Source organism: Scyliorhinus torazame, chromosome 19, assembly GCF_047496885.1.
Source record: "Scyliorhinus torazame isolate Kashiwa2021f chromosome 19, sScyTor2.1, whole genome shotgun sequence".
NCBI lineage: Eukaryota > Metazoa > Chordata > Chondrichthyes > Carcharhiniformes > Scyliorhinidae > Scyliorhinus > Scyliorhinus torazame.
The window spans coordinates 118262563-118289932 of record NC_092725.1 but is presented as its reverse complement, the minus strand read 5'-3'; the positions used below and the strand labels follow the sequence as shown (position 1 = coordinate 118289932).

The following is a 27370-nucleotide window of genomic DNA, read 5'->3' as shown; positions in this document are numbered from 1 at the left end:
CAATTAAAGTCAATGGTATAAAATGGGCTGTAATTCTCCATCACCCATCTTACACTTTAATATTATACTCGATTTTACGTCTAAAAGGAAACCCTTTCAAAGAATGCCAACTGTTCAACATTTTCATTATATGTTAAAACAATAAAACCCACTTTTTTATTTGAATCGAATTAATACAATAAAACCAAACTTATATTTCCAAAGCTGATTAAACTATTTCTACTTTTTTCCAAATTTAACACAAGGTGGGGTGAATTTAGTCAGGTTAGTATACTGAGCATACTTGTTAAATAAAACAACAACTTGCATTTATATAGCACTTTTAAAAGTGAGAAAATGTCCCAATCTGCTTTTATAGGTTACAAAGCAAAATTATCAAAGCCCATTACAGCAGATGGTTATTAGAGAGAGAAAGAGAGAGTCAGAGAGGAGGGAATTCCAAATCTTAGGGCCTGGGCAGCTAAAAGCATGGCCGGGATTCTCCAAAATCCCGGCCAAGTGTTGACGCCGGCGTAAACACCGGAGTGTTTCATGCTGGCATCAACGGGCCTCTTGGCCTAGCGATTCAGTGCTGCGTGCTGCTCCGGCACCGATACGCGGCCCTGCAGTGCCGGCGCGGGCCCCCCATGCGCGTGGTGGCTGTTTCCGCGCTGGTGCATTCGCATGGTGGCTGTTTCCGTGCCGGTGCCGCGCAACATGGCGTAGCGACACAGCGGGCCCGCGCGGAAGGAGATAGGCCCCCTCCAGACCGCGTGCGCCCACCAATCGGTAGCCCCCGATCGTGGGCCTGGCTGTCGTGCAGGCCCCCCCCCCCGGAGTCTGATCCCCCCGCCCCCCCCACCAGGATGGCCACGGGTCCCAGCTCTCGCCGGGTGATACCAGGTTGGAACCACGCCGGCGGAATTTGGCGGGAACTCGGCCTGTCGACCGCGGAGAATCAGCGTCCCGCTGTCACTGGCGATTCTCCGACCTGGTGTGGGCTCGGAGAATCCCGGCCCATAGCTATCAACTAGCGCCGAAGAATCACGTCCCGGTGTCGGAGCGGCGTGGTGGGAATTCCCGGCGTCACCGGCGATTCTCCGACCTGGCGCAGGCTCGGAGAATATCGGCCCATAGCTATCAATGATGGCCCAGTTAAAATCAGGGATGCTTAAGAGGCCAAACTTAAATGAGCACAGATATTTGATAGTTGTGGGGCTGGAAGAGATTGGGAGGGGCAAAGCCATGTCGGGATTTGAAAACGAGGTTGAGAATTTTAAAATCGAGGATCTGCTTGGCTGGAAGCTGGTGTAGGTCACTGAAGACGGGGGGTGATAAGTGGATAGCACTCGCTGCAAATTAGGACACCGGCAGCAGAGTTTTTGATGATCTTGAGGAATCTTGGGAGGTCAGTCAAGAGTGCATTAGAGTCATCAAGTCTAAGATAAAAAAGGCCCGAATGAGGATTTTTAATGGCAGATGATCTCGAGCAGGGGTGAAGTCTGGCGATGTTAATGGAGGTGGAAATAGGTGGAATATGAACTTATCATCTGAACGAGAAATAGTAGATAGGTTGTGAACAGACTGGTTCAGTTTCAGACAAATGCACAGGGGAGAGTCGATAGTTTGGAAGCAGAGTTTGAAGCGGGTCGGAGAACAATGGCTTCAGCCTTTCCGATAATGAACCAAAGGAAGGTTTTGCACATCCAGTACTGGAAGCCAGACCAGCAGTCTGTGATGGTGGGGTAGAACTGGGGTGTTGAGAGCGTATATGTGAAAATTAAAGGTGTGCTTTTGGATGATGTTGCTGAAGGGACAGTATGAAGATAAGAAATAGGATTCTTACTGGACACCAGGGGTAATGGGGCTGGAAGAGAAGTCATTGAAATTGGCAGTCTGGCTATGATTAGATGGATAAGAATGAAACCAGGTGAATGCACCTGCTAAACAATGGTGGAGAGGTGTTGCAGTTGGAAGCTGTGATCAACCATGTCAGAAACTTCAAATTATATTAGAGCATCACAAAATCGATGAGGATGTGGCCGAAATGCTCCGGTGGTTGCGATTCAATTTTCCCGCCGGCCGAGAAACATGCGGCTGGGGAACCGGAGATTCCCGCCCATAGACTTTGCTGCGCACCTATCCACCTATTCCCAATATTTAACTGTTTTTCGGATATTTGCCTCCAATACTCTAGTAATCTACTCCAATAATCTAGAAGCGCACGCTACACATTGATTACACTTTGTGAGAAGAACCACCTGACATAAGTTCTAAATATACCTTTCGTTAATTTGAAGATTTTGCTGATTAAATGTTTTGGTGAGAATCAAGCGAGAGCCGTGCGACGTTTTCACACTTTAATCCTAGGGATCCTGAGCGCAAATGTCCTCTTCTTGTGGCCAGATTCACTTAGCCTGGAGTAGGCCAGGGATTGACCCTCGTTCTTTCTTGTCTCCGTGAACAGCTGCTCATTTTGGAATCGCTGTGGGAGCCAGGATCTGAAGATTTTTTGTTTGCCCCCAAAAACCTTAGGCCAGGATTTTCCGACCCCAGCGCAGAGATTTGGCGGCCCCAACCCGGGAGGGGGGTGTAATCCCGCACTAAGATTAGAAAACAATTACTTATTCCTTTTAATGTACCTGGAGTTGGTGTGCACTGAACAGAATGGTGGACTTTCGAATCTTCTTCAAAGTCTATCAGCAAATCGTCAAGGTCCTGATCATCTGCACATTACATACAATTCAGCAGTCGTTACACATAATATTAATGTTGTCTTGCATGCAAAAACATTCTATTGTTGGACTTCTTTCATTAACAGCCGATAAAAGCATCAACCATATAAATAATGCAACTTTCTTACGTTATCTTGCATGTTTTTGCTCCCAAAATGCTCTTCAAATATGCTCTGTCACTGTAATTGCCGTTGCTTTTTAGAGCATGAATATTCTTTAAAAAAAAAAAATTTAGAGTACCCAATTCATTTTTCCCAATTAAGGAGCAATTTAGCGTGGCCAATCCACCTACCCTGCACATCTTTGGGTTGTGGGGGCGAAACCCACGCAAACACGGGGAGAATGTGCAATCTCCACACCGACAGTGACCCAGAGCCGGGATTGAACCTGGGACCTCGGTGCCGAGAGGCAGCAGTGCTAACCACTGCACCACCATGCTGCCCAGAGCATGAATATTCAGTGAGACTCTTGTTAAGCACTGAGCCATGAAATATAGTAAAATTATATGATAGCAAGACAACATTTTTCATCACCTGCTCGGAGACGAATGAAAGGTGCCTTCTATTTTGCTGCAGGAATGGTTAGAATAAACTGTAATACAATGCTTTGGAGCTAAATTTCCATCGAATCCCTACAGTGCGGGAAGTGGCCAGTCAGCTCATCGAGTCTGCACCAACTCTCCCAAAGAGTACTATACCTAGGACCCCCCCCCTCCACCCCCCCACCCCCCCACCTCTCCTCCCCGCCCTATGCCCATAACCCCATCTAACCAGCACATCTTTGGACTGTGGGAAGAAAGCGGAACACCCAGAGGAAATCCATGAGAGAATGTGGAAGCTCCACGCAGACAATCACCCAAAGCCAGAATTGAACCCGGGTCCCTTGCGGTGTGAGAATCGCCAATAGAAGGAATGACGACAGTTAACCATTACCTTGACCAGACAGCATTCCAGCATCTCGTTTATGTACTTCATCATCACTGGTGTTCTCCGCTTTCTCCCACTGATTTGTAAGCTTGTAGGAATTTTCACAAGATCCATATGCACAACATTGGTAAGCATATGGCATTTCTAGTACCCTAAGAATTGAAACATAAAAGCATGAAAATACCAAATCAATCACTGCGGAAATCCTGTTTGATTTAACATGCAATTATTGTATTTTTAAAGTACAATGGGATGCTATTACACATTGTTTTCATTATCTCTCAGAACAAGTACAAGAGAACATTGACATAGGATTCCGAGAATCTCTACTGTGCAGAAGGAGGCCATTTGGCCCACTGAGTCTGCGCCGACCCTTCGAGAGAGCACTCTGCCCAGGTCCACACCCTCATTCCCCAAGCGCTAACCTGATAACCTAACCTGCACCCTGCACATCCCTGAGCACTAAGGGGCAATTTAGAACAGCCAATCCACATAATCCAGGGAACTCCTACAGTGCAGAAGGAGGCAATTTAGCCCACTGAATCTGCATCAACCCTCTGAAAGAGCACCCCACCCAGGCATAATTCCCCCACCCTATCCCCACAACCCCACCTAACCTGCACATATTTGGACACTAAGGGGCAATTTAGCACGGCCAACCCATCTAACCTGCACATCTTTGGACTATGGGAGGAAACCAGAGCACCCGCAGGAAACCCACGCTGACATGGGGAGAACTTGCAAACTCCACACACAGTCACCCAAGGCCGGAATTGAACCCGAGTCCCTGGCCCTATGAGGCAGCGGCGCAAGCAACGCTGTCACCATGCCACCCAGTCAACTCTTACCCTGAGCCGTAATCTAGCTTTAATTATTTGCATGATAAGGCCAAGGTGACAAAGAATAAAGTGGAAATAAAGGGTGTATTTGTGTCCTTACCTCAAGTTCCGGAGACTTTCTATTGGCAACAAATCTTGTAGGGCTTGATTGCCGGTTATTTTTAGATGTGTTAACCCACTTAGTCCAGAGACAGGAAGAGATGACAGAAGGTTGAAGGTGAGGTCACTGCATGGAATTATTAGGAGTAAGTGAATCAATTACCAATTGGTGCATAAAACTTTGGGAGTGACACCTGTCATAATATACACCAGTATATCATGGTGCAGACACACACTGATGGACACACAGTGGGACCAATCAACATACACAACACCGCAGCCAATCACCAGTGAGAGCACACACACTATAAAGACAGGGGACATCAGAGTTCCCGCTCATTCGAGTAGCAGCTAGCTAGGAGCACAGAGCTTACAGCCTGCAACACAGACATTCACCATGTGCTGAGCACATCAACTGGTTAGGACAAGGCAAAGGTCTTTAGTTAAAGCTAGTATTGTACTTAACCACAGTTCAAGTATGTTTAAATAGTTAACCTTTTAATAAAATAGTGTTGCACTACTTCAAGTGTTGGTGACCTGTATGCGATCCAGAACACCCAACACATCATGATACCAGGTGTGGTTGCATACTAGCACTTCTTAGACCTACCTGCATGTGATCTTCCTTCCGTCAGCATTCCGTCATCCTGCAACATGGACAACATCAGCCCACCGCTGCCGCTCCGCATCGCCGGCAACCTCGGGGCCAACTGGAAGATTTTCAAACAGCGCTTCCAGCTCTTCCTCGAATCCACGGACAGGGAGGGCACCTCGGACACAGAAAGATTGCTCTTCTCCTCTCCACTGCCGGGGACCATGCCATCCACATTTTCAACTCTCTCACCTTTGCAGATGACGAAGACAAGACGAAGTTCAAGACGGTTCTCCTCAAATTTGACACTCACTGCAGCGTAGAGGTGAATGAAAGTTTTGAACGCTACGTGTTCCAGCAGTGTTTGCAGGGTAAGGACGAATCTTTCCAATCCTTTCTAACGCACCTCCGCATCCATACGCAATCTTGTAGCTAGGGGCCCGCCTCCGACTCCATGATACGCTACCAGATCGTTTTCGGTGTTCAGTCGGACCCCCTACGTCAGCAGCTCCTCAAAGTAAAACAACTCACCCTAGCGACCGCCATCGAGACCTGTGTCCTACATGAAAATGCCACCAGTCGATACACCCATATACAAGCGGCTGAAACGGCGCGGCAAGGTCCTCACGAGGCGGAATGAGTCCAAGTGATTGAGCACCTCCAAGGCCTCAGCCTGGATGAGGGCGGCCATTTTGCGCGCATTTCGCGGACTCCCACGCTTGTACGCACCAAACAAGGGGACGGCGACGTGGAGGAACGTAATGCGCAGGCGCGCACCACGCATAACCGCACCGTGCATGGGCGGTGGCACAGCGAACGTGCTGACGTCACGACGTGCGGCAACTGTGGCTCCGCCCATTTAAAGCGGCAATGCCCCGCAAAATCTCGACAATGCCTACGATGTGGAAGACTTGGCCACTATGCTGCCTGCTGTCGAGCAGCTCAGCCTTCCAATTCATATCGCTTCAGCCAGCCTCGCAGGAATGTTCGGGCAATTCAACCCAAGGTCACCGAGTCTGATTCCGACCTCCCACACAGCAGTGACACTGAGGACCCGAAGGCGCCTTTTCGAGTCGGTGTCGTAACAAAAAACAAGCTGTCCCCGAAGCAAAGACACCAGCCGATGTCGGTATACAGCATCGATCCAGACGATGAGTGGTGTGCCACCCTGACAGTCAACCGGTCCCAAATACGATTCCGCCTCGACACTGGTGCCTCCGCCAATCTCATGGCGAGGTCTGTTTTCCAAAGCCTTCGTGTCAAACCAACCATTCTTCCATCAACCTGCCAGCTATTGGACTACAATGGCAACATCATTCCTGCTACTGGCTCATGCCAACTCGAAGTGACGCACAAGTCATGAAAAGCCATCCTTCCTTTCGAGATCGAGGGCTCCTCGAAGGATTCTCTGGTTGGTGCACAGGCGTGCAAGCTGCTAAACCTCGTTCAAAGAGTTCACTCTCTCTCTCTTGATGACACGTCTGCCTTCCAGGATGCTGACTTCAGGGCGCAACTCAACGCCATCATCGACCAGCACCGCGACGTCTTCGAAGGCATGGGCATGCTCCCATATACTTACAATATCCTACTCAAACAGAACGCCACGCCTGTGGTGCATGAACCTCGCAGAGTCCCAGCACCCCTCAAGGACCGCCTCAAGCAGCAGCTGCAGGACCTCCAAGACCAAGGAGTGATCTCCAGAGTTACAGAACCAACCGACTGGGTCAGTTCCATGGTGTGCGTAAAAAAGCTTTCCGACGAGCTCAGAATCTGCATTGATCCAAAGGATCTGAATCGCAACATAATGAGGGAACATTACCCAATCCCCAAGCGCGAAGAAATCACATGCGAGATGGCTCCCACCAAGCTCTTCACCAAACTTGATGCTTCAAAAGGATTCTGGCAAATTCAACTGGACAGATCCAGCAGGTAACTGTGTACCTTCAACACCCCTTTTGGCCGATATTGTTACAACAGGATGCCGTTTGGGATCATATCGGCGTCAGAAGTGTTCCACAGGATCATGGAACAAATGATGGAAGGCATTGAAGGTGTTCACGTCTATGTCGACGACATAATCATTTGGTCCACCAGGAGCATGTCAGTCGCCTCCAGCTCGTGTTCAAACGCATACGGGAGCAGGGCCTACGCCTCAACAGAGCCAAATGCTCCTTCGGCCAGACGGAACTCAAGTTCCTAGGGGACCACAACTCCCAGTTGGGTGTGCGGCCGGATGCGGACAAGGTGGCTGCCATCACAGCCATGAAAAAGCCAGAGGACAAGAAGGCGGTCCTCCGATTTCTGGGCATGGTCAACTTCCTAGGGAAGTTTATCCCTAACCTTGCCTCTCATACCACAGCTCTCAGGAACCTGGTCAGGAAGACGACAGACTTCCAATGGCTTCCCGCCCACGAGCGCGAATGGAGAGAACTTAAAACCAAACTGACCAAACTGACCCGGTATTAGCCTTTTTTGATCCAGCGAAAGAGACAAATATTTCGACCGATGCCAGCCAATCTGGCATTGGGCAGTGCTCCTGCAACGCGATGAGGCCTCATCATGGGCCCCCGTTGCATATGCTTCACGCGCCATGACCCCCACGGAACAGCGCTACGCGCAGATAGAAAATGAGTGCCTGGGCCTTTTGACCGGTGTCGTCAAGTTTCATGATTATGTGTACGGCCTTCCCCAATTCACCGCCGAGACCGACCATCGCCCGCTGGTCAATATAATACAAAAAGACTTGAACAACATGACACCTCGCCTCCAGCGCATTCTGCTCAAACTTCGGCGATACGACTTCCAGCTCGTATACACCCCGGGCAAAGACCTGATCATAGCCGATGCTCTGTCCAGGGCAGTCAACACCCCGTGTTTCCCAGCGTGATTTGTCTGTCAGGTTGACGCCCATGTGGCCTTCGTGGCCTCCAATCTACCGGCCACGGATGAACGCCTCATCCAAATTCTCCGCGAGACTGCGGCTGACCCCCTGCTACAGCGTGTCATGCACCACCTAACAGACGGGTGGCTCAAGGGCCAATGCCTGCAGTTCTCCAACATCAGAGACGATCTGGCGGTTGTTGATGGTGTCCTCCTGAAGCTGGACCGCATTGTTATCCCGCACAGCATGCGCCAGCTTGTCTTGGAACAACTACAGGAGGGCCATCTTGGCGTGGAGAGTTGCCGGCGATGGGCCCGAGAGGCAGTGTACTGGCCCGGCATCAATGACGACATCGCCAACACAGTGCTCAACTGCCCCACCTGTCAGCGGTTCCAGCCGGCCCAACCACGTGAGACCCTACAGCCCCATGAGTTGGTTACGTCCCTTTGGTCCAAGGTCGGCATCGACCAGTTCTACGCGCTGGGCAGGGACTATGTTCTGATTGTAGACTATTTTTCAAACTACCTGGAGGTGGTACGTTTGCACGACATCACATCGTCTGCAGTCATCCGTGCCTGTAAGGGCACCTTTGCTCGTCACGGCATCCCACTCACTGTGATGTCGGACAATGGCCCCTGCTTCGCAAGCCAGGAATGGTCCAACTTTGCCAGGAGGTACAACTTTGTGGATGTGACATCCAGTCCTCTGTACACCCAATCCAATGGCAAAGCGGAGAAGGGCGTCCACAAAGTCAAACGGCTCCTCTGCAAGGCTGCTGATGCTGGGTCCGATTTTTACCTTGCCCTGCTGGCCTATCGCTCGGCCCCACTGTCCACTGGCCTGTCACCAGCCCAGCTGCTCATGGGTTGCACCCTGAGGACAACGGTGCCGTCCATTCACGTCCCAGACCTCGACCACGTTCCAGTCCTTCAATGAATGCAACTGTCTCGTGCACAGCACAAGGCGGCTCATGACTCCCATGCAGCTGATCTCCCTGCTCTGGCTCCAGATGACAACGTCCGCATCCATCTTCCGGATGGTGGCTGGTCTGCAACTGCTGTGGTTCTTCGGCAGGTGGCTCCCTGCTCGTTCCTGGTTCGTCTACCGGATGGTTCCATTCTGCGCCGTAATCGAAGTGCCCTTCATCTCGTTCCGCGCTCGCTACGTGATCCTCCGTCAGTGCCACGCCCTCCTGTTGTCCCTGACCTGGACTATGCGGAGATTCCGGTTACTCTGCATCCTCTTCACTCTGACGCAGTCCAGCCCGCTCCTCAGCCGATGTCTCCTGACCCAACCTTGAGGCGGTCAACCAGAATTCGTCGCCCACCTCAGAGACTTAATTTGTGAACTTTGTGCACTAATGGACTCTCTGGCATGTTCTGTTCTTCCGTTTAATCGTTCAACTGGTTTGTATATAGTGTTCATCTCGTTATTTGTGGCACACTCTGTTTTTTCTGCTCCAGGCACCTTCCCATGTAAATAGCTTAGTTTTTATGTACATAGTCCTGTAAATATTTCGCGCACACGTAGTCAGGAACATTCACCACACACTATTTATTGTCACGCATGCACATTTTTTTTATATAAAAGGGGGATGTCATAATATACACCAGCATACCATGGTACAGACACACACTGATGGACACACAGTGGGACCAATCAACATACACAACACCGCAGCCAATCACCAGTGAGAGCACATGCACTATAAAGACAGGGGGCATCAGAGTTCCCGCCCATTCGAGAAGCAGCTAGCTAGGAGCACAGAGCTCACAGCCTGCAACACAGACATTCACCATGTGCTGAGTGCATCAACTGGTTGGGACAAGGCAAAGATCTTTAGTTAAAGCTAGTATCGTATTTACCCACAGTTCAAGTATGTTTAAATAGTTAACCTTTTAAAAATTAGTGTTGCACTACTTCAAGTGTTGGTGACCTGTATGTGATCCAGAACACCCAACACATCAACACCTGCTGTAGCAAAACTTTATTTCCTGTACATGACATGGCCGAGGAAGAATAATACAACAGGAAATATCAGTGCAAAGAGAGTTTTGCAGTTTCTTACAGTCCTGTAGCCTGAAACTCTAAGCAATCTTAATGCACATCATATTGCTGCGTGATTGTTTTATCATCTCCACAGGGTGGCAGCAGAGAAAATGTCACAAATAAAGTTTGCTCATTGTGTAGAGTTAGAACTACAGCATTCCTACAGTGCAGATAGAGGCCATTCGGCCCATCGAGTCTGCACCGACTCTTTGAAAGAGCACCCTACCTAGGTCCACTCCCCCGCACCCGTCCATCCCGATAACCCGACCCTACCAGCACATCTTTGGACACTAAGGGCAATTTAGCACATCCAATCCACCTAACCTGCACATCTTTGGACTGAAAAATGAAAATGAAAATTGCTTATTGTCACAAGTAGGCTTCAAATTAAGTTACTGTGAAAAGCCCCTAGTCGCCACATTCCGGCGCCTGTTCGGGGAAGCTGGTACGGGAATTGAACCCGCGCTGCTCGCCTTGGTCTGCTTTACAAGCCAGCTATTTAGCCCACTGTGCTAAACCAGCCCGTGGGAGGAAACCGGAGTACCCGGAGGAAACCTACGCCGATACGGGGAGAACGTACAGGCTCCACACAGAGAGTCACCCAAGGCCGGAATTGAACCCGGGTCCCTGGTGCTGCGAGGCAGCGGCGCTAACCACTGTGCCACCATGCTGCCCCTTTTAAATCGGTCCCTTTTCATCCAAATTCTGGAAACCTGCCAACTTAGATGATTTGCAGCAGCTATGCTGTTGATTTTATAGATTGGCATTATGTCTATAGATTTAGTTTTACCTGAATTTGTGTGGATCATTTAGGAGCAGATAGTGGAAATTCTGACATGAACTGTCCAGGATTTTCCAAACCATCATTCACCTGAGGAAGGAGCAGCGCTCCGAAAGCTAGTGACATCGAAACAAACCTGTTGGACTTTAACCTGGTGTTGTAAGACTTCTAAAATTCCCCCTCGTAAACCTGCCCTGGGTGCATGGAAAATGGATTCAACAGAAAAGACGATGGGAGTCAGCTCTTGGAATTTAAAGCTTTGGCTGGAAGCTGTTTATAAAACCCAATAGAATAAAGTAAAAGAAATTGAACATGCACCATTTAATAGAGATTCAGAGGTGCCTCTGGTATGTTACAAGCTTCATCAGCATTTACACATTCGTGAATTTAAAATCAGGGCCCCAGATCTTAGAAAAATATAACAGTTCTGTTGACGGGAAATGACTGAATTAATGCTAAAATGGAGGGGAAGGTTCTCATTATTCTGCATTGTAAAGTTGTCACAAATTAGTTATAGCTCGTGAAATATATGGAATCAGAGACTTACAGTTTGGTTAAAGATGATGAAGAAAGAAATGATTCTTGATGGATGAATTCAATGTTGTTCCAACCAAGGTCACTGTTTGTGGATAGATAAGTAAAGCTTGTCCATTTGTATAAATTCACACATACATTTCTGAACTTATCGTGAAATGAAATACTGGAATTGTGTATACAATTTTCTAAAAAGAAAATCAGCTTTGGACTGGAAAAGAAATACAGCACACAGTGTTTCCATCAGGAAATAAATATATAGCTTTCCTTTTATCGCACACCATTTGTCGTCAGAACGTTGTGGATTCAAGCCCCTCTCTACAATTTGAACATATGAACTGATACTCCAGGATTTTCAGACTGCTGCAATGTTGGAGATGTTGGGCATGATTCTCTGGAAATATTTCTAAATGTGGTAACAAAGCGGAATTGCTGCGAGCTTCCCGGCGCTCGACTCAGCGAGGCCAGAACGCTATTTACCATTCATTGATCCACTTAATGAGGGCCCATGGATTCTCGCTGCAAATGAAGGCTCGCCAGCTGATTCACCGGGACTGTGCTTTCTAGCCCCCGCTAACAAGGTTGAGCAGCACTTAAACAGCACTTGCACAGCCAACCCCAGTCAGCTCGCACCCATGGCACCGAGAAGACCAGCCTCAAGATTCAGCAACGTGGACCTGGGGAGGTTCCTAGATGTGTTTGAGGCCAAGAGGGATGTCCTGTTCCTCCGAGGGTCCCAGAGGGTGAATCACAGGGCAGCCAGTGCTGTCTGGGGTGAGGTGGTGGCCGCTGTAAGCTCTGGGAGCGTGACCGGGACTGGCCTCCAGTGCCGTGAAAAGGTCAATGACCTACATTGTGCAGCACGGATAGGTAGACACCAACAATCCCCACTTCTCCAAAACCTTTCCGCCCCCCCCCACTCAAGTATCCACCCCACAACTCTCCATGCAGCCCCCAGCCCTCCCTTCACCCACCCTCTCGCTTCAACCTCCCCAATCCTTCGTTTACACTCCCCTCCCACCACTGTGAACAATGTCCTCTCTGTAACTCCTCAGGAAAAGCTCTCCCACAATCGTCGGGAGAGACGGATGGCGGTGTGCGGACAAAAGGTTCCTCACTATCTTTGAGGAACGGATCTTGGGGATGTCGGGGATGGCCAAGGACAGAGTGATCACCAACCCGGAGGTTGGCAGAAGCTGTAGTTGATCCACCGGGCCTGTCAAATGTGAGTTATTGCCATGCTGACTGACCCATCCCTCCCATTGACTACATGTCCATTCTCCCGCAGGTCCTCTAGCCGACGGTGCCAGCCCATCCCGGGTGGCCCCCCTCCCCAGCCTCCCATGAGATAACCTCGGAGGAGAATTCTAAGGAAGACATGATCAATGTATCACAGCTGTCATCCCCACCCTCCATTAGCTCAGAGACCCGCACCTCGGTGGGAAACGTTTGTCAGACTTCTGGAGCACAATCTGGTGAGCACCGCACAGCTGGTGATGCACATCAGGCAGAGGCAGGAACCCTCAGGCGAGATAGCAGTCGGAGGTCTGCTGGTTCCCACGACTCAGCTGGGTCCCAGCCTGATGCTGAGCCTCTAGTACAGGTTTACTGGGAGCTGATGGGGATGTTAGCGTGCAGCCGGGACATTCAGAGTGAGATGTCAGCGACACTTTAGCAGGTCCATGGCCGCTTGGAGGAAATCCAGAGGCTGCGGGAGCAGGAGATGCCGCCGGCAATGCGTGGCACCCATACCAACACAGTTAGGGTGGCGATCGCAGTGGTGAGCCTGGTATATGATGTCAGCACCATTAGTGAGAGTGTCCAAGGCATCACTTAGTCGGTGAGGGCCATGGCTGAGGGTCTCAGCAGAATGTCCGACTTGCTGGGGGATGTGGCCCAGTATCAGGCTGACCTTGATGTGGTTCTGTAGGACATGTCCCGCTCTCAGACGGGAAAGGCTGAGGTGTTGTGGAGCTTGTCCAGTTGCAGACGGGCATTGTCGAGGCGCTGCAGAATGTCCCAGTCACTGAGGATCATCGCCGCGGACGTCGACACAATGGTTCAGATTATGGGGAGCTGCCAGGGCTGGCAGAGCCAGATGTCGCAGGGGCAGCTGCCCTTCCATCCTAAGGTGAACCACAGGGCTCCAAAGTCCAGCCGCCCATCCTGGGTTGGTCCTTGAAGAAGCCAGGGTGACCGACTGCCCTAGGATGTAGCTGTCGTTGGCACTCCCTGGGAAGTGCATGATCTTCATGTAGTGGTCACACACAAGCTGTATGTTCAGGGAGTGGAACCCCTTCCTGTTAATGTGGGGCACTCTCAGATGGCCCGGTGAGCGCAGGGCAACATGTGTACCATCCACTATAATAATAATAATCTTTTATTGTCACGAGTAGGCTTCAATGAGGTTACTGTGAAAAGCCCCGAGTCGCCACATTCCGGCGCCTGTTCGGGGAGGCTGGTACGGGAATTGAACCGTGCTGCTGGCCTTGTTCTGCATTACAAACCAGCTGTCTAGCCCACTGAGCTAAACCAGCCTCCTGTACCTGTGATTTCCTGGTGATGGCGGAGAATCTTGCTGCCCGGTCATCCTGTTGGTCCATGTCAAAGTTGACGTAGTTTTCTGCCCAGCAAACAGGGCATCCGTGACCTGTCGGATGCACCTGTGGGCTGTGGCCTGAGAAATGCCACACAGGTCCCCCGCTCAAGCCCTGGAATGATCCTGGGGTGTAAATGTTCAGGGCTGCAGTGACCTTAAAAGTCACGGAGAGCGGGTGTCCTCCTTCTCCATGTGGTGCCAAGTCCGCGAGAACATGGCACAAGTGTTGCTCCATCTCCTTGTTGAGGTGGAGCGTCTGCCTCCTCGGCTCCCTTGCAGAAGCCCTTTCGCCAGGTTCTAATCGTCGTCAGCATGACCACTTTCCATTTGATTTGATTTTGATTTTGTCACATGTACCGAAGTACAGTGAAAAGTATTTTTCTGCAGCCACAGTACGTACATAGTAGACAAAAAAAAAAATCAACAGAGAACATTGACAAATGGGACATCGACAAACAGTGATTGGTTACAGTGCGGAACAAGGAGCCAAACAAAGCAAATACATGAGCAAGAGCAACATAGGGCGTTGTGAATAGTGTTCTTACAGGGAACAGATCAGTCCACGGGGGAGTCGTTGAGGAGTCTTGTAGCTGTGGGGAAGAAGCTATTCCTATGTCTGGATGTGCGGGTCTTCAGACTTCTGTACCTTCTGCCTGATGGAAGGGTCTGGAAGAAGGCAATGCCTGGGTGTGGGGGGTCTCTGATAATGCTGTCTGCCTTCCTGAGGCAGCGGGAGGTGTATACAGAATCAATGTGGAGGGTTACAACCTTGTGTGAGTCGTTGGGCTGAGTTCACCACACTCTGCAGTTTCATGCGATCTTGGACCGAGCAGTTGCCATACCAGGCTGTGATGCAGCCGGATAGGATGCTCTCTATGGCACATCTGTAGAAGTTTGTGAGAGTCGATGCAGACGTGCCAAATTTCTTTAGCTTCCGTAGGAAGTAGAGACATTGTTGGGCTTTCTTGACTATTGCATCAATGTGAGAGGACCAGGACAGACCGTTGGTGATGGTGACCCCCAGGAACTTAAAACTATCGACCATCTCCACTTCAGAGCCATTGATGCAGATGGGAGTGTGAGTTGTGCTGGGGAGGCCGATGAATCACGGGAGGCCATTGGATATCGGATAGCTCCAGTTAATTGGAGGGAAATAGGGCTTAAGTGGTGATAATTGGGTTTCCTGCCACGCTACGGCAAGATCCCGATTTCGCCTACGGTAACCGGCTGGCTGCATCGCAAACTGTTTGGCGCCTGACGTGGTTCACGTTTTTGGCCTCTCCCTCTATTTACTGGCCTTGTTTCGCTCGAGCGAGAGTGCAACAAGGCTGGAGAATTGCGCCCGTTGTCTTTCAGAGAAGGCATTAATCTGAGGCCCTGTCTGTTCTGGTGGTTCACTTCAGCACCAAAGATTATAGTTGCTCTCCGACTTTAATAGCCACTTGTGGACAGGTAGCCCTGCCACCCCACCCCACCTCACCCCACATTCATCCCATCTTTGGGAAAATGGTCCGGGTGTGGGATGGAACCGGGGAACCGACACGCCAGATGGTGCCTCAAGACTCTATGTTTGCCCCTATCAGGGGCTAAATGCCTTCTCTTGGTTCGCGATCTTAAAGCACTAGAGGTCTTTATACCTATTTCTGGCTGCACCCACATTTGTTCGGAGCGACAACAATTCTCCAATGCCCGAACTGTGCACAATCTTTCAAGTGAGTACTGAGGGTGGGAGGTAGGAGATGTTTGCATTTTGGTTACACCTGATTGTGGGAAGTACTGACAATCCTCTGCAGTCACAGCTAGGTGACCACTTTCAGCTTAAATGGTGAGAGGTCACAGGTAGTCTAACTGGGAGACTGAGAGCAATCCTACCGTCAGTCGGACATTGGCCGGACATTTTCAGGTGGGGGATACTTAATGGTGATCTAGGGATAGTTTTAGAGAGAAAAATAACACAATGGGTCTCTTATGTGACTGTAACCTGACGCCCCTAAAGAAGATCTCTAGTTAATAATTATTTTCAAAAGTTCTCAAGTTGTTCTCAGTTTTTTGTTTTAATCTGGTCGCCTTTTCTACCAGCAGTAGTGCCTGGAAAAAAGTGCAAAAACTAACTGTCGGCGATACCCTTAACCCACCCTTTTTAAAAATAAATTTAGAGTACCCAATTCATTTTTTCCAATTAAGGGGCAATTTAGCGTGGTCAATCCACCTACCCTGCACATCTTTGGGTTGTGGGGGCGAAACCCATGCAAACACGGGGAGAATGTGCAAACTCCACACGGGCAGTGACCCAGAGCCGGGATCAAACCTGGGACTTCGGCGCCGTGAGGCAGCAGTGCTACTCACTGTGCCACCGTGCTGCCCCTTTAACCCACCCTTTTAACTGCTACCCGTCTTTCATGGAGCCTTGGCAAACACTTCCCTACTGTTGGCACGATGATGTCTGAAATCAGAAACATATTGATGGTAAACTGTATCACCACTGCCAGATGGAAAATAATGTTATTGCTTTCACTGGTATCAATGTTCCCATTGCCGCCAACAAACAATTGCGACTGATGCCAGCTGCATAGCTCATTCTTGACAGTTATAGGTGTGGTTGTCTTGGCCCTGTAGATATATTGCTTCAGGACATGGTTTATATGTTGGTGTGCATTCAAAGCCATTAAAACTAAATTTAAAAAATGTGCCTTTGAATAAAATTAACCTCCACCAATTACTTAAAAAGGGAAACACAATAAGGAGCAATTTATTTCACTTGGGTACATTAGGCATCTAAATTTGTGGCTTGGTAGGAATGCAAAAACAGAGAGTCGAGTATAGTTTTCCATTGGATAAATCAAAGGTCTTGATTTTTGCAGGAAATAAAATCGACTATTTCAGTCTTACTACATGAAAATCTGAGCTCAAATCTTTTATTATTTTATCCACAGGGAGCAGATGAATTCTTCTTCCAGTTAAATGTAAGTCTGGAGGCAAAGTGTCCAAGTGTTCACTTTCCATCTGCTCACTGATTGAGTATCTTTATGGCAATTCTTTTAACAAGCAATACTACTCTTTGAGCGAGAGGAAATGTTCTGTCACATGGTTGCCAGCTTCGGGTTAAGCACACCATTTCTGGAAAGATCTTAAACCGAAACAACAGTGAACTTTTAATTGCTGTATTTTTATGGATTTGCCACTGGACTATTTAATGCGGAACAGAACATTTTAAATGAACTGTTTCGGCAAACTGGTGCCAGATCACTCACTCTCAAATTCCATTACTTTTTTTTACAAGGGGCGGGATTCTCTGATCTGCGACGCTGAAATCGCGTTTGGCGATCGGCCGGAGAATCCCCGTTTGGTTTTGTGATGCTCCACCCCCATCAAAACAGCGTACGCTGGGAGTACGCCGCACGCCGTAAGGACGGCCTCAGGACGTTACCTGAGGCCCTCTCCCCGATGCTCCGCCTCCGACAGGCCGATTTCCCGACGGCGTGGGTCTCTCATGCTACTTTTGTCAGGAACTCGGCGTGGCGGCTGCGGACTGAGTCCAGCATCGCCACAGTCGGGGAGAGCCGATCCGTGGGCAGGGGGGGGGGGGGGGGGGGGTGGCTGTGGCAGGGGCTCGGAGCACTGGTGGGGGGTGGTCCAGGGGTGGAGAGCCTGGCCAAAGGGGGGGCACTATTTGGAGACCGGCTCCGCGCTCGGCCGACGCCATGTTGCATGGCACGGCCACTGCAGACCGCCGCCATGCGCAGCCACGGACCCGGCAATTCTCCAGCCATATCGGCAGCTAGAGCCGGGGGCTTTACACTGCCTGCCTACTAGCCCCCCACCAAGACTGGGGATTGGTGGCCATTTTGAGCCATTTATTCGGTCGTAAAAGGTCACAGTTCCCATGCCGGCGTCAGCACTTAGTCTCAGAATTGGAGGACACAGCCCAAGATGTTTCCTAAAGCTCTTGCGAGGTGTAGTGGGCATAGATTCTCCCTGTTACTCTTCTGTCTAACCAAGGCGGTGCGCGAGGATGCCCCAATGGAGAAACCTGATGTGATGTTTCCCTCTCTCTGCCTGAAGCTTCCAAATGCAGAATGGCTGAGATTAGGGATTCTGCTCAGATTGTGGGTTTAGATTGGAATAAGGGCGCAATCTGTATTTCTCAAATCCATGTCACCTGTCTTATTTTGCCAGTTTGTTTTGTATTTAATATCTCATGGCAACGCAGAGATGCCGCTAGTTTCTAAGGGTGGGACTTTCTGGGCCTTCCTGCTGGTGGGACCTTCCAATCTTGCTGATGCCGATCCCTCCCCCGCCCCCCCCCCCCCCCCCCCCACCCCCCCCCCCCCCCACCCCCAGCAAATTCCCCGGCAGCAGGATGGGCAAGCCGTGCAAAACGCGGTAGACATGGGCAGGACTGGAAGATCCCGCCTGCGGTCAATGACAATCAACATCCGTCGCCAGAAAACACACTGCAGAGCGTGTAGGGGAGTGGGGGTGGGTGGAGATCTGTCCTAAGTGTACAAAATGTCAGCACTTATGTTTATCCCAGTGCTAGTTTCTATAAACTTCTTTGATCACTTACAACTGGGTCCATAAGCAGGACTAACCATCAAGCACAATGCACAACGGCCAGATTCTCATTATCAAAGACAGAACAATGGAGCACTGCATCACCATGCTCCATTTATGGAAGGGAACATTAACTTTCTGCTTTGCTTTCATTCCTCAAAACGTGTTAGTAACACCCAGTCGGTTTGTCTGTGGATATAATGAGCTTAATGTTGTGAAAATCTTTCAACTGCATAGATCTCATACAACACCATACTTTTGCCATCGCACAATAAAACATCAGGCCGAAACAGTCTGGAATATGCAAATCAAAAGTAAACACAAGGCTACAAAATTACCAGAGCAAAACCAGTAAAGACTTCTTGTTGTAGTCACCACTGATGTATATATTAGGTGATTTGTGGTAAGACCCTGTACTGCAGGTACGGGGGAAGTTCCCTGCCTGCTGGCTCTGCCCAGTAGGCGGAGTATAAATATGTGTGCTCCCCATACAGCAGCCATTTCGCCAGCTGCTATAGGAGGCCACACATCTTAGTGTAATAAAGCCTCAGTTGCATCCAACTCTCATCTTTGTGTGATTGATCGTGCATCACTTCTATGAACAACCATTACTGAATGACCATTCAAGAGATTCACGAATAACACAGATGGTGATCCAATCAAATCTTTTCATTTTTTCAATAACTGAATTTCTAAGTTTAAAGTGAGGTTGTAAACTCAATAACATGATTTGATGCACCACAGTTCATTCTCTGTATCTTTCAAGGCCTTCATTTTACATCAAGGCCTCAGTCTGCGGCCGAGATGTTCCAGCCCCTTTGTGGTGAGTTTTTCCGCAGAGGATGTGGCGAACCACTGGTCTGCTGGTTGAATCTTCAAGTCCTGACGAAGTCTATGGGCTTTTGTGTGGGTGCCCTCCCCCACCCCCCCCACCCCACCCCCCACCCCCACCCCCACCCCCATCCCCCTACATACATTGCCAGGGAACTCGCCACAAGATAAATATCCCATAATCCTGGATATTTGAGATTCGGTGGGATATTCCGGTCCAGCTAACGGGAGAGTCTGGCGAAACCCACCTTATCTCAAATATCCTGGATTATGGGATATTTCAGTTCCCCCCAAAAACAGCTGAAGGGAGTGATCACTACATCTTAGTAAATACGTAAGTTGCTGTAGTCCCAGTTGACCATTGGCTGTTTTCCCCTGTAAGAGGGAGTGCTGACTGGTGGGGATTTAACCTGAGGATCAGCACACCTCGGGCGAGGGACAAGGTTGAGCCTTCATGAATATCCTCAGACGGTACGGGAATGGAACCCGCGCTCTGCATCACAAAGCAGCTGTCCAGCCAACTGAGCTAAACTCACTACATCTAAATGTCTGCTGTGCAAGCAAAACCTCCCAGCAAGTAGCAGTACCTTTCTCTACGTTTGAAAAAGGCTGTACCCTCCCAACATGGGAGGATTTGAGCTTTATTACTGTTAACAGAATTCGAAACAGACTTCTGTATAGCTTGGCACATGGCAGCACAGACTTGGCTTAAGTTGTGAGACCCTGAAATTCAATCGCAACATTTTTCCTCTTATAATAAATTGCCAGGTTGAAGCAGAGAAATTTATAATTCTTCAGAAAAGGAAAACAGTTGCAAGGGTTTGGGGCTAAGTGGGTAGCTTTTCCAAAATGGTTCAATTCTATTAACAATTATCTTGACGGACTTCCGGTTGCGGCTATGCCTGGGTAGGTTGCATGGTCGGCAGCTCCCGCCGAGAATGGACTTTTGGGCCCTTTTAAGGAGCCCCAGTGGCACTTGGACGACAAATCCCGGTGTGGGAAGGAAGCAGTGAGGTTCCCCCAGCGCTGTATGGAGTGTACCGGGAGTGGAGCGGTCAAAAAAGTGGCACGAGAGAAGAGAGGAGAACGGGCGCGATAAGGCAAGATGGCAGCGGGCGGGGACCAGGCAGCGAGGGCTCAGTGGTCTCGGGAGCAGCAGGAGTTTTGAGAAGCTGCTTTGCAGAATTGAAGGCGGAGATGTTGGCCCCTACGAAGGCATCAATTGAAAGGCTGATGGAGACCCAGAAGATGCAGGGGACAGCGATCAAGGAGGTGCAGCAGAAGGCCTCTGATAATGAGGACGGGATTCTGGGCCTGGCTGTCAAAGTGCAAGCGCACGAGGCGCTGCACAAAAAGTGGCAGGAGAAGTTCGAGGATTTGGAGAACAGGTCGAGGAGGAAGAACCTGCAGATTCTGGGTCTCCCTGAAGGCGTGGAGGGGTCGGATGTTGGGGCGTATGTGGCTACGATGCTGGGCACGCTGATGAGCGCGGGAGCCTTCCCGAGGCCCCTGGAGCTGGATGGGGCGCACAGAGTCTTGGCAAGGAGGCCGAGGGCGAATGAGCCGCCGAGGGCTGTGGTGGTGCGGTTTCACCGTTTCACCGACAGGGAGTGTGTCCTGAGATGGGCGAAGAAGGAGCGGAGCAGCAGGTGGGGGAATGCTGAAATCCGCATCTATCAGGACTGGAATGCAGAGCTGGCCAAGAAGAGGGCAGGATTTAACCGGGCCAAGGCGGTTCTCCACAGAAAGGGGGCGAAGTTCTGGCTGTTACAGTCAGCGCGGCTGTGGGTCACGTATCAGGACCGTCACCACTATTTTGATACGCCGGACGAGCTGTGGGCCTTTATCAAAAATGAGAAGTTGGACTCAAATTAGTGGTTTGTAGCATGTTATGGGGGATGCTGGTGAGTGGGAGGGGGCGATGTTTTTTCTGTATGTGTGCTTGTTTGGGGGGGGGGGGTCGTTCCCCGCGCTTGCTTGGCGGGGTGTGGGCCTGTGGCCCTGGGCCTTTGGGGATTGGGGCAAGGCTGCAGGTGAAAGGAGCTGCGCCCCGGGAGGCGGGGCCGGCCCAGGCAGGGAGCGCGGGCTTTTTCCTGCGAAAAGGCAGGGGCGGGGTCTGATGCGGGGGCGGTACTGGCTTGGTGTCCACATCGGCCACCCCACTTTGATGGGGGAGGGCTGGAGACTTCGAGGGGGAATTCAATAGGGGGATAGGAGGCAGAGGCGGGAGCGGCCAGGGTCAGCTGGAGTCAGCGCAATGGGGGGAGCAGGGAGGTTAAGCAGTTGCTTGGCCGGGGGTGGTGGGGTGGGGGGAGAGGGTTGGGGGAGGGGGGGCTGGGTTGCTGCTGTGCTGACTGAGTAAGGTAAGAGGGAGAGTCGGGGCTGGGAGCCTCCGTCTGGGGGGATGGAGAGTGCGGGAGGCGCGTCCACATGGCTGGCCTAAAAAAGGCGGGGGGGGGGGGTTAGAAAGGGGCTAAAGGCAGACGTAGCCATGTTACAGGAGATGCACCTGCTGAAGATCGTGGATCAGACCAGGTAGGATAGATGGTGGGTTCCTAAGCTGGCACAGAGCGGGAATCAAAAGGATGGGGGACTTGTTCATCGATGGACCTTTACCAGTCTGAGGGCGCTGGAGGAGAAATTTGGGTTACCTCCGGGAAATGCCTTCAGGTATATGCAGGTTCGGGCGTTCGTGAGGAGGCAGGTGGGGGAATTCCCGCGGCTGCCTGCCCGGAAGATACAGGACAGGGTGATTTTGGGCGTGTGGGTCGGAGAGGGTAAGATATCGGAGATATACCAGGAGCTGCAGGAGGCGGAGGAAGCCTCGGTGGAGGAGCTGAAGGGCAAGTGGGAGGAGGAGCTGGGTGAGGAGTTGGATGAGGGCCTGTGGGCTGACACCCAGGGCAGGGTGAATTCCTCCTCATCTTGCGTCAGGCTCAGCCTAATCCAGTTTAAAGTGGTGCACAGGGCGCATATGACAGGGGCGAGGATGTGTAAGTTTTTTGGAGTAGAGGACAGGTGTATGATGTGTTCGGGGAGCCCAGCAAACTACGCCCCTGTGTTCTGGACATGCCCGGCACTTACAGAATTTTGGAAGGGCTTTGCAAAGGCTATGTCCAAGGTCTTGGATACTCGGGTAAAACCGAGCTGGGGATAGCGATATTTGGGGTATCGGACGATCCGGGAGTGCATGAGTCGAAAGAGGCCGGAGTTCTAGCCTTTGTCTCCTTGGTAGCCCGGAGAAGGTTCTTGTTAATGTGGAGGGACGCGAAGCCCTCAAGCGTGGAGGCTTGGATCAATGACATGGTGGGGTTTCTCAGGTTGGAGAGGATAAAGTTTACCTTGCGAGGGTCCTCGCAGGGGTTCTCCAGGCGGTGGCAACCATTCCTTGACTTTCTCGCGGAACGTTAGGTGGGAGGTCAGCAGCAGCAACCGGGGGCGGGGGGGGCTGATTTCGTATTCTTTTTGTAAGGGGCACATGCCCCACTTTGCTTTGGATTGGGTGTTACATTGTTAAGCGTTTAGAGGGTTAAGTTGTTTTGTTTTGTTGGCATATTGCCCTGTTTTCTTTGTATTATTTTCATTTTTGGAGTGTTCTGGAAAATTATTGATTGAAAAACCTTGAATAAAAACATTTTTTTAAAACCCCATAAAACAAAACAATTATCTTGACGAGTCCTCGTCGTGTGCCAGGTTAAGCCTCAACCAGTTTAAAGTGCTGAATAGGTCCCACATGACTGTGGCGAGGACAAGCAGGTTCTTTGAGGGGGTGGAGAATAGGTGCAAATGGGGCCTGCGAATCACGTCCACATGTTCTGGGCTTGTCCAAAGCTGAGGGGGTCCTGGCAGGGCTTCTCGGATGTTACGTCCGTGATTCTGGGTGTGGGGGTGGCCCAGGGTTCGGAGGTGGTGATATTTGATGTGCCGAAAGACCTGGGGATCCAGGGGTGGGGAGAGAAGCCGATGGGTTGGCCTTTGGCTGCCTGATAGCCCGGAGACCGATTTTGTTGGGCTGGAGGGATTTGGAGCCGCAGAAGACGCGGGGGCATAGGTGAGTGATCTGGCAGAATTCCAGAGATTGGAGAAGGCCTACTTCGCTCTATTGAGGTCAGTGGAAGGGTTCATTGATTTCTTCAAGGAGAATTGAGTGATCAGCAAGGGGGAGGGGGGATTTGGGGAGGGCAGCAAGTGCTGGGGGGCTGGTATCGGGGATTGGAGGTCTGTGGTTGTTGGTTGAGTTGATGTGTTGTTCTTCTGATACTGTGTATTCTGTGTATATATGCTAAATGCCTTGAATAAAAATATTTTTTTTAAAAGGTTTTGGGTGGGATTCTCCGTAGCCCGACGCCGGAATTGGGATCGGCGATCGGGCAGAGAATGGCCTCCAACGTCAGATCCTGGGCAAGCGCCGGTTTGACGCTGGTTTACAATGCATCACCCCCTGCAGGCCGGCGTCATTGGCACGCGTGCCGCAAGCAGTTGCAAGGCTGTTGGCACGACATCGGCCGGCCAACACACGATTCTCCGCCCCCGATAGGCTGAGTTCCCGACGGCACGTGCCACATGTGGTCTCAGCGGTCGGGAAGCCAGCGTGCTGGATGTGGACGGTGTCCAGCGCTGCACATTCATTCGGGATCCATGCCGCCGGCCGGGGGGGGGCTTCCGCTAAGGCTGGGGGAACTGGTGGGGGGGGGGGGATTGGCCAGGGGGTGGGCTGTGGAGTCGGGGTCGGCGGGTTAGGGTTCAAGCATGACCGGAACCATGTTTTTTGGCACGACTGGTGCAGGCCATCAGCCCTGGGACCGGGCCATTCTCCAGCTGTTTTCCGCGGCGATCCGCATGTGGTTCACACGGTCATCAGTACCAGAATCGGTGAGGGGTTCGTGCCGATTTTCTTGCTGTGAACCACCCGCGGATTCTCCTCTGGCGCCGACACTTAGCTGCAGGACCAGAGAATTCCGCCCCTTGAATTTTCAGCAACCTTAAATACTGGGCTGATTTTTTGGGACTGAGAAGGCCGCAGGTGGGTGCGTGCAGGTGAAAGAGAGAGGCATGCTGGTTTGTTGGAATGTTCCTGTCTCTGGGCCATTTTGGAAGAGATTGGTTTGGAGGGGTGACTGCTGTCCACCCACCTGCGGCAGGCAGCCAATTAGACCACTTAAAGGGCTTATTAAGGATAATAATAATTACGCCAATTGAAATTTTTCAGTCGGTAACAAATTCCCCCACTCAGACCGAAAGCTGGCTGATCGGCGAGTTTGGGGACACAAAACCTCTCCCATTGTTGGCATCCTGACCCCAAAACGAAAATTCAGCCCAAATTAACTCCCGTCGATGCCTCAAACGTGCTTCATAATTCCAGAACTTTCTGTTTTTATCTGAATGATGTGATCTGTTACTCTGGGCTTTAACCAAACGCTGTCCCAATAATTGTTCTGGTGCACAAAATGACGTCATCCCAAGATGGGGAATTATGCATGGAGGCTGTGAGTACTTGCAATATTACCTATAGAATATGGAAATTGGCGATACACCCTGTTAACTCTGTGAATCATATATACTGGGCGCGATTCTATGGAAAGATTTTTATGTGGGAACTGCTGTGAGCTTCCCGCCGCTTGACCCAGCAAGGAGGGCAACACTGTTCAACGTTAATTGGTCCACTTAACAAGGCGTCACGGGCTTCACGCCGCAAATGAAGGCTCGCCATCCGATTCGCCAGGACTGCACTCGTCAGCCCCCCACTTGAATTTGCACAACCAATCCCATTCAGCTCGTAGCCATGGCGCCGAGTCGACTGGCCTCAAGGTTTGGAGACACAGACCTGGGGAGGCTCCTAAATGCGGTGGAGGCCAGGAGGGATGCCCTGTTCCCCCCAAGGGTCTCGAAGGGTGAGCCATAGGGCAGCCAGTGCCTGGGACCAAATGGAAGCGGCCATCAGCTTGGGCAGCGTGACTAGGAGGACAGATCTCCAGTGCTGCAAATAGGTCTAGGACCTACACTGGGCAGCATGGGTGAAGATGACACCATGCCACCCCTGCCCCAAAACCTTCCCACCCCTCTAACCCTGCATCTGCCCCCCAACCCACCCTTCAGCCCCCTCACTTCACCCCAACCCTCCCATCACTCCAACACTCCCTTTACAACCCCCCCCCAAACCACCGTGAGCCACGCATGAGGCTAACAATGCCCTCTCTGTGTCTCCGCAGGAGAAGTTCTCCCACAATCATCTGGAGAGGGCGCAGAAAGACGATGGGGTGCCGCACATAATAATCCTCACACCTTCAAGGAACGGGCCCTAGAGGTTGCAGAGTAACCGAGGGCAACGCGGTCACCAATGCAGAGCTCGGCGCACGGCACAGAGGTGAGGATCTATCGGGCCCCACCCGGAATGACTGTCACACGCGAGTTGTTATTGCCATACTGAATGTCCTATCCCTCGCACTGACCACATGTCCATTCTCCCGCAGGTTCACCTGCCAACAGTATGGCCAATCCGGGGTGGCCCCCTTCACTGCCTCCCATGAGACCACCTCGGAGGAGAGCTCCGAGGATGCCACAGTCGATGCGTCACAGCTGTCAGCCCTAATCTCCATGAGCACAGAGGCACGCACCTTGGTGGGAAATGTTAGTGGACAGGCCTCTGGGCCACAATCGGGTGAGCACCACACAGCTGTTGATGCACATCAGGTGGAGGCAGGAACAGCCAGGCAAGACAGCAGTTGGAGGGCTGCTGGATCCCAGCCAGATGCTGAGCCTCTGGAACAGGTTTATCCGGAGCTGATGGAGATGTTAGGGTGAACATTCAGGACATTCAGAGGGGAATGGCAGCGATATTCAGCAGGGCCAGAGCCAATTGGAGAAGTCCCAGATTCTACGGGTGCAGGAGATGTTGCCGACAATGCGTGGCACCAAGACCAACACTACTAGGGTGGCGACCGCAGTGGTGAGCCTGGTGCACGACATTGGCAGCATGAGTGGAGATGTCCATGCCGTTGCGCAGTTGGTGACGGCCATGGCTGAGGTCCTCAGCAGGCTGTCCGATTCGCTGGAGGACGTGACCCAGTACTAGGCTGACCGTGATGAGGCGCTGCGGAGATTGTCCCAGTCGCACATGGGCATTACGCACTGGGAGGAGGGAGTCCTGGGCAGCGACGGTGGCCACCAGCTCCCCCGGGTTCTACCCCTCTGCAGCCAGCACCAAGAACAGGGCAGCATGGCTGTGCATGTGCTGCCGACAAGTGCGGCGAGGCCCTTCGGCTGCAGATCCCCCAGAGGACGCCTTCCAGGGGCTTTGAAGGCCACAGGATGAGGTAAACAGCTGGCTGCCTCCACCTCTGATGGGAATTAAGGGAATACACTTAGACATAGCCGTAGAGCAAGGAAGGCCAAGCACATTGGGGCTCACTGGGGGGGGGGGGGGGGTGTAAGGTTGGGAAGGGGGTAAGGAGTGGAGTGTGTGTTGGCTTTGTGGGAGGTTTGAGGGGGGAGGGAGGGAGGGTAGGGATAGTGGAGCGGCACCATCGGGATAGTGGGAGAATGGTGTACACTTGGATGAGGAGCACAACCAGTATGGTGCCTCGGGCTCTCTGTTCCGCAATGCAGGCCGACTACCAGTCCCATGAACCCAGCCCCCCAGACATTGTCCCCACCGCCCCCACCCGACACACCCTGCCCATGCACACCCGGCCACAGACACGTGCCCGGGGCTGGGGCCCCTCCCCTGGGTGTTAGGAGGCTGGCTGCTGCATCTGTGGTGTTGCCTCCCGTAGTGTTCAAGCACAGTGTCCATGCATCAGGGTGTGATTGGGCTGTGAGGCAAAACCACCCACATGCTACATGGCACGCCCACCCACGGAGGTCCACTTGGGATGTGTGACGTGCTCACTTGACCACGACTACCAATTCCCTATTAGCGATAGCCTTCAGCTGCTCAGCCAGACACCTCCGCGGTCAGTGGGAGTTGTGGGT

General features: G+C 51.4%; 1 protein-coding gene across 1 annotated transcript in view; it reads right to left on the bottom strand.

The window, feature by feature from the left end:
- Window positions 1–27370, bottom strand: part of LOC140396462 (leucine-rich repeat-containing G-protein coupled receptor 5A-like) — a 205884-nt gene that overhangs the window by 5078 nt on the left and 173436 nt on the right. Inside the window, exons 14-17 of the mRNA XM_072485108.1 lie at window positions 11429–11500; window positions 4580–4705; window positions 3647–3792; window positions 2622–2705 (exon numbers count right to left, since the gene is read on the bottom strand). Of these exons, the coding sequence (XP_072341209.1) occupies window positions 2622–2705; window positions 3647–3792; window positions 4580–4705; window positions 11429–11500 (428 nt within the window). The remainder of the gene's footprint in view (window positions 1–2621; window positions 2706–3646; window positions 3793–4579; window positions 4706–11428; window positions 11501–27370) is intronic.